Genomic DNA, 11436 nt, shown 5'->3' with positions numbered 1-11436 from the left:
CGCGGCCGGCCCGGAGCGCGCGGGCTGGACGGGCGGGGGGCCCCATGGGCCGGGGTTAGCCCAGCGGCGGCGGCGGCGGGGGCGATGCGGGCGGCAGGATGCCGCGGCTCCCGGTGAAGAAGCTCCGGAAGCAGCTGAAGCTGCTGCTGCTGCTGGCGCTGCTCACCTCGGCCGCCTGGTTCACCTACCTGCACATCAGCCTGGTGCGCCAGGGCCGCGCCCTGCGCCTCCCGTTCGCCTAYGGCAAAGGTAACGGGGTGTGGGGGKGTCCCGGCAGCCCTCGGAGCGGGGCCTCGGGGGGCTCTGGGGGTCCCCAGGGGGATGGCGGGTCCCCTTGGGGTGCCGGAACAGTTGGGGTTGGGGTCCCCAGGGGGTGTCGGGGCTTCCCCCCGGCACTCAAAACACCTGGGKTTTGGGGGTCCCCGAGGGGTTTGCGGGTCCCCCGCCACGCTGGGGCCCCAGAACCCCCCCTCGGGGTGGGGCCCCCCACCTTTCGCAGCGCTGATTTTCTGTCCCGCATCACCCGCGTGGGTTTGGGGCGAGCGGGACCCTTCCGTGGACTCCGCTCCCCGGCGCTGGACCTTCGGGAGAAGGGAACACCCGGAGGGGCCCCTAAACCGGCCGGGGGGTTCATTGTCCCCTCTYGAGCCGCTCCGTCCTCATTTTTCCGCCCGCTGCCTTGGCCGCGATGACAAAGAGGCCATTTACAGCCGCTCGCGGCTGCTGGAAGAGGCAATCCTTCTTTGCCATCCCTTCCCGACGTTCCCGTCCTTTCCCGACCCTTCCCTTCCCATCCCAACACTTTCTCAGCCTGTGCCTCTCCGCTGTAAAAAAAAAAAACAAAACAACATTCCTTTCTTCTCCCGCCCTCGGGATGGATTCCGGGATGCTCCGGAGGGACAGGTGCCCTAAGGCTCTGCTCGCTCCCGGTTTTCCCGTGGCATCCCTCCGTGGGCTGCCCCGGGGGGACACAAAGCCACCCGGAATATTTGCCGGGTGAAACTTGAGCCGTGGCGTTCCTGSTGGGACTGACCTCGCCCGGCGCGTTTTGTCCTAAAAAATGAGAAGGGGCCGGGATTTGGTGCTTATTGAGGGAGGAAAAGGCTTTCCCGAGAGCGGTCCCGGAGGCTGGCAAAGCCTCTCGGCTGGAAAACCCAAAGTTTCCGAGCGGAGCAGCAGCATGATCCTGCAAATTTTTGGGCCTTACGGTAAAATCGGGATAATGCGAATGAGCGAGGCAGGAAATGAGGCTGCCGAGGGAAGGGGGGGCACCGGGGGCTGCCGGCTCCCGGYTCCCTGCGGGATCCTCCGCGGTGGGAAAGCCACAGGATTCCCGGGGGGATTGTCCCTGTGTCCCCACCATTATCCCGAGGTGCTTCCCCATGGCCCCGCCGTTACCCCGGAGCTCGGGACGGCCATGTCTGGCCTCGGGCWGGGGGGAAAGGCTGTGGGATCGCTGTTCCTGTGGATAACTGGCCGRGAAATCCACGGATCRGGGTCCCTCCGGGTGCTGGGGTTCRGYRGTGTGAGRGYGAGCCRAGGTTTTCCTGCGGGAGGGTGCACAGGATGTTTCTGGGTGCCCATCCCTGCTCTCCCTACGTGCCCTGCATCCCTGCATCTCCCTACCTCCCAAAGGAAGCCATAGGATTTGCTGTGGAATTTARGGGATGCCCAGCCCCACTCTGGGTCCCGGTGAGGCTGAGTGGGAGCAAGGGGTGCTGGGCTTTGGTGGAAAGCCAGGGAGCGCTTTTGTTGGAAAAATATTAATTGTAGTTTAAAAAAAACAAAACCAACCAAAATAGTTCATTGGAAATAAACCATATTAAGGAAAAACTTGGTGCAAAGGTTTGGGGGAAGAGTGTTTGGAGTTTGGAGATGACTTTTGGATTTGGCCACCATGAGCCAGGACCCATCTGTCCATGCCAGGGGTGCTGCCTGGTTAATTAACAAGGAAAAAGGTTAATTGCTCATTAAACAGTRTGTCAGCAAGCAGCTGGACACTCTGGAGGCTGCAGGTGCAGGGCAGGAGGATTTTAGGTACTTTTGGGGGGTGCCAAGTGGGGAACRCCCTGCCAAGTGGGGTTGGGAGCACAGCTGGATTATCCCGGGGGTCCCCACGTCCCCTTGGCYCAGCCAGCGGTGACACCTGGAGCTGGAGCATCCAGGGGCTGTGCTGGGAGCTGTGCCGGTCCCTGATAAACCACCCCCCTTTTCCTGATCTTCTCCAAGTAGATAATTACCCTTCTCTGCCTAATTGAACACGCAGATTCCTCACTGGAAATAATGAGGCCATTACGGCGCTCTCCCGGCTGGAAACCGCGCYGAGGCAATGGGGTGGAAACACGGATGCGCCAGGTGGAAAAGGGGAAAAAAAAAGGGATGAAAATCCCAAAAAGATGAGGGRGAAAGCGATAACAAAACCCTGAAGTGGCTCACAGTGGGGTGTGGGGCTGGGGGTTTGCTGGGATTTAGCATGGAGGGTGTTGGCGGTGCTGGAGTGAGGTTTTGGGAGGATTTTGGGGATTGGGGGAGCACAGCATAGGTGCTTAAGGGTGCTAAAATTTGTGGGTGAAACGGGGCTCTCTCTGCCTGTTGGATGTGGTGTGGCCTGGGTCACCCCAATGCCTGGTCTAGAGGGTCTCAAAACCTGTGGATGCCAATGGGATCAATGGGATGGATGCTCTGTGCCTGGTCCTTTTGAGGATCTCACCCGCAGGGAGAGCGGGAGGGAGCARGTTTGGGATAACGTGCCCCTCCAGGCAGATCCCTTGGTTTTAATTGGGAGGCTGGATCCCAATTTTAATTGTGCCCTGCCTTGGGGTTCATCCTTTTTGTCAAGGATGCCAGYGGCGGGGGGAAGAGGATGAGAAGAACTCTTTGAAGATGAAGRGCAGTGGGATTTGCGGGCGGTGCGGGAGCTGCTTTTCCTTCTCCTGGCATCACTGCTGTCTCCTGTCCCTGCTGGGAAAGGCTGGTTTYCCTGGATGAACCCTCCTTGGCATGGGGTTCTGGTGCCAGGGAAAGCCATCCCTGCTCCTGAAAAGGTTTTGGGCTGGTTTGGGTGTTTTGACCCTTTTTCTACGACTCTTTTTCCATATGGGAAAGCTCCACCAGGCTGTCCCAGGCTCCATGTCCTGCTCCTCTCGGGTACCCAGTGGGAGAAATKTGGCACCTTCCAGTTTAGGATTATTCAAAGGGAAAAATTTGGCTCCTCAGAGGCACGATTGGCTTTGAGCCACCCCAGGTGGATGGCATCTGTCCCCAGCCTGGCTATGACCTGGCACCTCAAGGGTCCCCAAAACTGTCCCCTGAAGCCTGGGGAAGGCTTTTCCCAAGCACCAAGAACTTTTTGTGTTGATRTTTGGGAATTTTATCCTTCCATCCTGTACCCCCCATCCCTTCCCTGTGCTGTGCCTGCGGCTGGGCCTCTCCAGAGCTGCTCCTTGGGAAGGATGAGTGACCCTTGGGGTGACAGTGGCCTTGGCACYGGCAGGGATTTTGGCTGGATGAGGAGCCAGCCGTTGGGAAAGGCTGGAAAACCGGCACTGCGGAGCTCAGAGGCTGGAATGTTCTTGGCTGCACCCTGAAATTCCCAGCATTTCACAGCGAACTTCTCCAGAGGCTGCATCCCAGGAGGCAAAATCTTGGTGCTGAGGGCTRTGAGCGAGCATCATCCCTTTTGGGGTGGAGCAGGGTCTCGTTTGGGGCTGGGGAAATGGGAAAAATCTGGGGGCTGTCCAATCCCAGGAGAGATCTGGCATGCTGGTTGAAGCATGGAAATGTGGGAGCTGCCTCTCCTGGTGGGTGTTTGTCAGCTCGAGTGGTCTCATGGCAGCTCCATCGCCAGCCACAGCGATCCTGCATCGATTTCCTTGGAAAGCAGCAGGGAAGGGATGGGGGACGCAGGAAAAATCCGCCTCGCTCTTCCAGTGCCCTCAGCAAGGAGCAGGGACAGCTCCAGCTCCAGCAGTGCCCCAGGGGGTGTCTGGGGGCTGGCCCTGTGTCCCCACAGTGGTCACAAACCCTGTTGCCCTCGGCCCTGCCGGTGTCACCAGCTGTCACCCAGCCCATGCCACCAGCCAGTGCCCGCGGATTGTGGCCGGGATTTTTGTCCCGTGTTTTTGTGGCACTCACAGGGGGATTTGTGGCATCGATTCCTCGCTGGCTAATTATTATAATCGCTTAACATCTCGTTAGGAGGCTCGTGCAGGAAGAATTTGGGAAYGGAACCTCTGGGTTTAACGGAGGCRCCGCCGCCACCTCGTCYGCAGCTGTGTCGGRGTTTAAATGTCACCTCCCTCCCTCCCTCATCGTCGCAGGGCTTGGAAAAGGGCCAGGAGAAACCCCGGCAGGGAAGAAAGGGGCTGTGTTTGGAGCTGGGGAGGAAGAGGCGGGAGGTGGGATGTGAAAGGCTCTCTGTGCATCCCGAGTTATGGGATAATGGGATTACGGGAGATGCTTCTCCCATGGGAGGCGTCGCTCTGTGGGTGCYCGGTATCCACAGGCTCCCCCCGGGATGAGGATCCTGGCTCCCTGTTGGAGGCTGCTGGAACTCAGAGCTGGCTTTATGCTGCTCCCAAAGCATCGGTGTTGCTCCAGGGATGAGCTTGTGGTGCTTCCACCCCACCCTGWGGGTCCCTGCTTGTCCTCAGACCTTCCCCCATCCCTCCCTGGTCCTCGAGGGAGGCTGGATGAAGGAATGGATGCAGCAGTGGAATTCTGGGAGGAACTGGAATCCTCCTTCCTCCCGGTGCTGCCTTCTCCCTCCTCTCCTACCCCTCTCCTCCCATGGGGCTGAGGTTGGGACCCAAAGGAGTTGGGATTTTTGGGAGCGGTGGTGCCCGCTGGCATGTGGCACTACCCTCCCCCATGTCCCCTTGTCCCCATTCCCAGCTCCCCACAGCCTGGCCTTTCCTCTCYGATATTTCAGTTGCCAGGGAATCGCACTGAAGCCTTTCCTGGAGCTTTGCTGGCGCTTCTGCTCCTCCCTGGATGTGGGAGCCCCTCGGAAGCGATGGGGACCACAGCTCCGAGGATGAGCCTGCCCAGCTTGGATTAAATCCCCGTTTTTCCTCACTTTGCTCTGGTTTTTGTCAAACAATCTCCCACCAGCCCTCTGGGCGCAGTCGTGGCACGGAGCAGAGCGCAGCGGGGTGGATCCAGCCGGCCCCAGGTTCATCTGTTGCAAATCCCACGGGATCCCGGAGAGATCCAGGAGAGGCTCCCTGAGCGGGTACCACAGAGCCAGGCACTGCATCCCTCCCCTGGGCAGGACCCTTGGGAGCACTGAGCTCCTCGAGGAACGCACGGATCAGCGTGGGGGGAGCGATGCTGGCTCCGGTCCCGCCGCCCCCATCACCCTGCGGGCCCAGGGAAGAGGGATGGATGCGGGAACRGAGCTGGGTGAGGGGAGGGGGAGCTGCCAGCAGCGAGCTGGGGCTGCCAGGGGCTGAAGAATGGCYGAGAGCAGAAGAAGGGGCTTTAGAGCTTAATTTCCTGTCCCCGCCGCCGTGGGGACGGGATTTGTGCCGCCATCTCCAAGGAGACGCCGGCTGCGCGGCCGCTGGAATACTAATGGCGTGGGAGGCAGGGGGCTCCGGGCACCCCGAGCCCCTCCCTGGCCGTGGCAGCCACCAAGGCCGTTCCATTTTGGGGAGAGGGAGYCCCTGGGGCTCGCTGGTGGAGGGACAGGGACATCGGTGACCCCTTTCCCGCAATTCACGTGGCGGAGGGTCACTGTTTAGTGCACCCAGGCTGGTTTTTGGGGACCCACAGGTGTTTGTGGAGGTGGCTCTCAGGCACCCACCTCTCCCAGCGCTGCCTCGAGCTTCCCTTGGCTCTGTGCACGGGCAGTGGTGGCCGAACTGCAAAGTGCCCCCAGGATTTGGGGCGGCAGAAGAAGGGGATGTGCCCCTCTCCCCAAAATATTTTCCAAGTTGGGTTGGAACAAAGTGGGGGTGGTTTAAAGGGCCAGCACCTCCCCTTCCCGCTGCTGGCGTGTCCCCAAAAGGGGTGCTGGGATGGGGGGCGGTGGCCTGACCCCTCCCTGCTCCCGGCAGATGGAGAGAGGCCGGGGGAGGTGACGGATCCCGGGAGGCGGCCGGCRGCAGCACCGGTGTCAGCACGGCGCAGGAAAGCTGAAGATTCCAGCGAGAGCCACGAGGAGGATCCCATGGTAACGGGGATGGGAATGGCCTGGGAAGGTCACTGGTCTGCGGGGTCCCAAGGATTTGGGGGGTCTGACCGCTGATCCTGCCCAGCAGCCCTCACAGTGGGGCCAGCACCCCAATATCCCACTGAAACCAGGTGGGATACCCCATATGATATCCTACTCTGTGTGCCCTCGCCCTGGCACGGCTGTCCTGAGGAGGATCCCATTTCCTCTGCTCTGAAATTCCTGCTTTTCTGGGCAAAGCCACYTTCTCCTGCGTTCTCCGCTCTGTCCTGGGCTGGGGAGCCACTCCAGGCAGGAGGTGCTCGGAATCAGAGCCATGGGGACGCCCTGCTGTCCCCTGTCCACCCTGTTGTCACCAAGAGGCCTTGGAGCAGGGCAGGATGGTGGGAGGGGGAAGCCACCACGGGGTATTCCCTGCCCCGTGTCACTCCTCAGAAAAAAAGGACTGAGGGACAAAGAAGGGACCCGGGGTGCTCAGAGGAGGCGTGGGCTGGTGCTGGGTGAGCACAGAGGGTGAGCAGGAATCKCATCTCTGCTTTTTCTGGGAGGAGAGCCCATCTTCCCGGCGAGCACGGCACAGAACCCTCCCCTGTGAGGTCCTCCAAGGGCGCTGCACCCTCCTCCCAGGCRCTAATGAGTTTGTTTAGGCAGTTTGCTAATTGCTTCGGTGGCACTGCGCATCCTAACGGGCTGTGTCTGCTTTGGGGGGGTTGAGGAAGAGAGGGATGCTCTAGGGGGGCTCCAGGAGTACCTGGCTCTTCTTTGTCACCTCTCAGTGATCCAGAGGCTCGCTTAATCCCTCTAAATTACCAGATAMAAGCAATAGGATTAACCTAATCCCCTTTAAAGGGAGAAGGGGCGTGGAGAGACGTCCCGCTTACTTTGCTCAGGGCATGGAGATCACCTCCTTTCTTCCAGGGACAGAGCCCAAAATTCCAGTGTCCCCCAAGACTGGCCAAGCGTTTTGGATGAACAGAAAACTCGCTGTTTTGGGGGAGTTTTGGCAGAAGAAGGGAAGCAAGTTTAGCTGGAACATTTTGGAACCACTGCCTGCGACACCTTGCCAGTATTTTTGTGCCTCTTCCCRCTTTCCTTTGAAATCTTTCACCTCRGTTTGGCAGCTCAGAATGAGGTGTTTGGATCAGGGAATGCTGGAATGGTTTGGGTTGGAAGGGGCCTTAAAGCACATCCAGTGCCACTCCTGCCATGGGCAGGGTCACCTTCCACTGTCCCAGGGTGCTCCAAACCCTGCCCACCCTGGCCTTGGACACTGCCAGGGGTGRGGCAGCCACAGATTTTTTGGGCAGCCTGTGCCAGGCCCTCCYCACAGACACAGGGAGACATCCCAGAGGCCACAGGATGTGCTGATCCGGGTCACTCATCCCACCTCTCCCTCTGTTCCTCGGCAGAACGACGGGCAGGACGTGGACGACTGGTTCTCCAGAGGTCAGAGTCCCAGCCGAGCCAGCACCCGCCCCAAACTCAACCTGACCAAGCAGGCCTTGCCCTGGAACGAGCAGGTGGGCAGGGGTCAGCCTGGGGGGATGCAGGAGGAGCAGGAGCCCCGCTCAGCTCCCTCTCTTGCCCCGCAGTACAAAGGGAAGGTGAACCTGCACGTCTTCGAGGACTGGTGCGGCGGGGCCGTGCGGCACCTGAGGAAGAACCTCCACTTCCCGCTCTTTCCCCACGTGAGTCCTGGGATGTGGGCCCAGGGGTTGGAGCCTGGGGTTCTGTGGGTCTCCACTGGGCCTTCAGACCTTGGCTGGCAGGGTTGGGTTTGGTTGGGTTTGGTTTGGTTGGGTTTGGTTTGGTTGGGTTTGGTTTGGTTGGGTTTGGTTTGGTTGGGTTGGGTTTGGTTGGGTTTGGTTGGGTTTGGTTGGGTTGGGTTGGGTTTGGTTGGGTTTGGTTGGGTTTGGTTCGGTTGGGTTTGGCTGGGTTGGGTTGGGTTTGGCTGGGTTGGGTTGGGTTTGGCTGGGTTGGGTTGGGTTTGGTTGGGTTTGGTTGGGTTTGGTTGGGTTGGGTTTGGTTGGGTTTGGTTGGGTTGGGTTTGGTTGGGTTTGGTTGGGTTGTGTTTGGTTGGGTTTGGTTTTGTTGGGTTTGGTTCGGTTTGGTTGGGTCGGGTTTGGTTGGGTTTGGTTTGGTTGGGTTCGGTTTGGTTCAGTTCGGTTCGGTTGGGTTTGGTTTGGTGGTTTGGAAGGAGAGGCGGGTGCTGGTGGGAGCCCTGGGTGCTGCTGGGATGACAGGAAGGAGGTGACTCCGTGCCCCCCTCCTCGGCAGACCCGCACCACGGTGAAGAAGCTGGCTGTCTCTCCCAAGTGGAAGAACTACGGGCTGAGGATTTTTGGCTACATCCATCCCTTCAAGGATGGTGAGTGACAGAGTGTGGCCCTGCTGGGTCCTTCCTTGTCCTGGCCACAGCGGGACGGTCCCCAAATCCTGGCTCCCAGGCAGGAGGGTCCTTCTGRAGCTGAGATCTTTTCCCCATGAAGGAGGCAAAGCTCTGATCCCGTCCAGGATGGAGCTGTGACAYGGGGCCTGGGGTGGCTCTGTTCCCGTTACCCCCGCTCACCACAAGGCACCRGGGCTGAGCCCATGTCACCCCGTGTCCCTCCCTCCATGGTGACCCTCTCCTCGGCTCTCCGCAGGGGATTTCCAGTTTTCCGTGGCGTCGGATGACAACTCAGAGTTCTGGCTCAGCTCCGATGACAGCCCCGCCAATTCCCAGCTGGCCGCCTTCGTGGGCAAGGTACGGCGTCACCTCTCCGCCTGTCCCTGCTGTAGGGGGAAGGATCTGTGTGGGATCCACGTGTGGCTTCTCCTTTGGGAATTCCGGGCTGTTTCAGCCTCCTCCCATTGATCCCTTGATCCCATCTTGGTTGGAGCTGCCGAAGACCAGGAGATTCCATATTTATTCCTGGGTTTTCTTGGGGTTGGTTGCTCTCAYGGAAAGCTTTGCTGTGGCGTCCTCCTCCTCTCCTCAAAACTTTTGGCAAGGTGTCTGAYGCTCCTCCTTCCTCTCTCCCCAGCTGGGCACCGAGTGGACGGCGCCGGGGGAGTTCACCAARTTCAGCTCCCAAGTGTCCAAGCCCCTGCGGTGAGTGTGTCCATGGGATTGGATTTAGGGACAGGGAATTGCTGGCCCTGACCTCCCTGAGCTGCAGCCCCTTCCCAAAAGGTGTCTGGGGCTAGGCTGGGTCCCAGCTCCGTGGTTTTCAGATGACGAGGTTGGGGACGGGAATGTACCGATGTGCTCCGATCCCACAAAACCCCTCAGGTGGGATGGGGCAGCACACACCCTCCTTGGCTCCCTGTCACTGCGCCCCAGGAAGGTTTTCCCGCCCGTGGGCAGGACAGGGAGGCTCTGCCAGGCTGGCCCAGGGCTCTGACAGCGGTGTCCCCTCCCCTGCAGCCTCATGTCCTCCCGACGCTACTACTTCGAGCTGCTCCACAAGCAGGACGACCGGGGCTCRGACCACGTGGAGGTCGGGGTAAGTGGACGCCCCTCCCCACGCCAGGCTCCTCCCAGGGCTGGAGAGCCGGTGCCAGGGCTTTTTCCAGCATGTGTGCAAGTGCTTCATCCTGGAGCAAAGCCACCCTTTCCCCCTGCCACAGCTGCCAGGGGGACAAGTCGGTGTCGCCGTTCCCCTGGCTGTTCCAGGAGTGCTGTCTCCTTTGCTGCTGGGCTCTGGGGAGGTGGAGAYGCTGCCATCCCATTCCCTTGGGCAAGGAGAGCCTGGGGCAGGCGGGTCCCAGCACGCTGGCTGTCCTGGGAGAGGGGTGGCTGAGGCCGTGGAGCGCTTCTTTCCCTGTTTTCTCCTTCTCCCCCTTGGAATCAGCGCGGGTTTCGAATCCCAACTTGCCTGCCTTGGCAGCAGAGCCKGGAGCGTGTGTCAGGGGCTCGGGCTGGCTCAGGGGAAGATGTTGGCTCGTTAGCAAAGGTTTCCTTTCTCTGAGAGCTCGTTAATCACAGGAGTCAGATCGGTGCCAGCAACACCCCTTCCTCGCTGGCTGCCTCCCTCCCTCCATCCCGATAAGATCTGTGTTTCTGCAGGCAAAAACAAATAGTGGGGAAAGCAAATGGACAGAGTGGGGGGAGGATTGGAGGGGKGATGCTTCTGAGAGGGGATGTTTTTGCTGGAGGGGAGAGAGGGAGCAGAAATCTTTCAGCCGTGCAGAGAAAACCTCTCAGCTGTGCAGGGAGAGACAACAACAACAGCATCCACAACAAAAGCGGGACCCTGATGTGCCTGGCCCTGGGGGTGTTGTAGGGCTTGTCCCAACAAAGGCTCCAGACTAAACGCTGGTGTTAAATCAGGGCAGGCAGCTCTGGAGACCCTCTTAAATCACGGCAAAAAAACTTCTTGATGAAGCATTGGAGCAAGGAAAGGAGCCCTTTGTCTGCTGTGACAGTCCCAAAGGGGAGCAGCGTGGCCTGTATCCCACCCACCCTCTGGTCCTGCAGGGATCCTGCTAATCCCAAACCCTGTTGGATAACAGGAAATGGGGCAGGATCAGCCCCCCTGTCCTGCTCCTCTTCTGCAGGGTAGTTTCTGGGAGCTGCAGGCAGGGAGGGCCCATCCTGAGGTGCCGGGRTTGGGGAGCTGCATCCCGACCCTGTGCCATCCCCCTGCTCATTCCCCACCTCCTTTCATTCTTTTTTTTTTTCCCCAGTGGCGAGTTTTCCTGCCCAGCCTGAAGTTTGAGGTGATTGACTCCTCCTACATCTCTCTGTACACAGGTGAGGGCCAGGCTCCTCCTGTGGCATCTCCAGGGGCTGGATGATGCTGGGAGAGGTGGGGAGGGAAGCAGAGCCTAGGAAGGTGGATCTTGGGGGTAAATCTGAGCCTGTGARCCCCCCTGCTGGGCTTCTGCTGGGGTAAGGAGGGATGAGAGGGCTACAGTGGGTGGGAGTGATGCTGAGATACCGCTAAAAATGGGATGAGGAGGCAACACACCCCTGGGAGCGCTGCTCTGTCCCTGCTCCAGCCCCGTCCCAGACCCCGCTGGCTGCTGGCCCTGAGTTACGAGGAGCTGTCGTGGCAGCAGGGATGGATGGCACGGGGTTTAATTAAATCTATAGATCTTGTGCTGGCTGCCCCTGCCCTGGCAGCGGGAAGGGCTGTGATGGATGGGCYCTGCCCCGGCGCTCCGCTCCGAGCGGGAGCAGCCATCACTTCTCTCTGGAAGGTGTCGATAAGGGGAGGGGGCGGGCAGGATCGGGGAGGAGAGGTGCTGATGCAGGTGCCTGTGAGATGGATGAC

The 11436-nt window shown here is 59.9% G+C and overlaps 1 protein-coding gene across 3 annotated transcripts in view; it reads left to right on the top strand.

Annotated features, from left to right (window-relative positions):
- The first annotated feature begins 9 nt into the window (after nt 1-9).
- B4GALNT4 (beta-1,4-N-acetyl-galactosaminyltransferase 4) overlaps nt 10-11436 on the top strand; it is a 17459-nt gene continuing 6032 nt past the window's right edge. The window contains exons 1-9 of one of the 3 annotated variants that reach the window (XM_057379896.1): nt 10-249; nt 6060-6175; nt 7585-7695; nt 7768-7863; nt 8453-8543; nt 8821-8921; nt 9202-9269; nt 9585-9663; nt 10847-10913. In XM_057379896.1, coding sequence (XP_057235879.1) covers nt 99-249; nt 6060-6175; nt 7585-7695; nt 7768-7863; nt 8453-8543; nt 8821-8921; nt 9202-9269; nt 9585-9663; nt 10847-10913 — 880 coding nt within the window. In that variant the 5' untranslated portion in view covers nt 10-98. Of the gene's footprint in view, nt 250-387; nt 1209-6059; nt 6176-7584; nt 7696-7767; nt 7864-8452; nt 8544-8820; nt 8922-9201; nt 9270-9584; nt 9664-10846; nt 10914-11436 lie in introns of those variants that run through there. The other 2 variants (XM_057379899.1, XM_057379898.1) reach the window with 2 other exon arrangements.

This window comes from Malurus melanocephalus, unplaced genomic scaffold, assembly GCF_030028575.1.
Source record: "Malurus melanocephalus ecotype Western Australia unplaced genomic scaffold, MMel_1.1 scaffold_426, whole genome shotgun sequence".
In the NCBI taxonomy this organism is placed as follows: Eukaryota; Metazoa; Chordata; class Aves; order Passeriformes; family Maluridae; genus Malurus; species Malurus melanocephalus.
The sequence above is the reverse complement of the archived record's forward strand: the minus strand, read 5'-3'. Positions and strand labels throughout refer to the sequence as shown.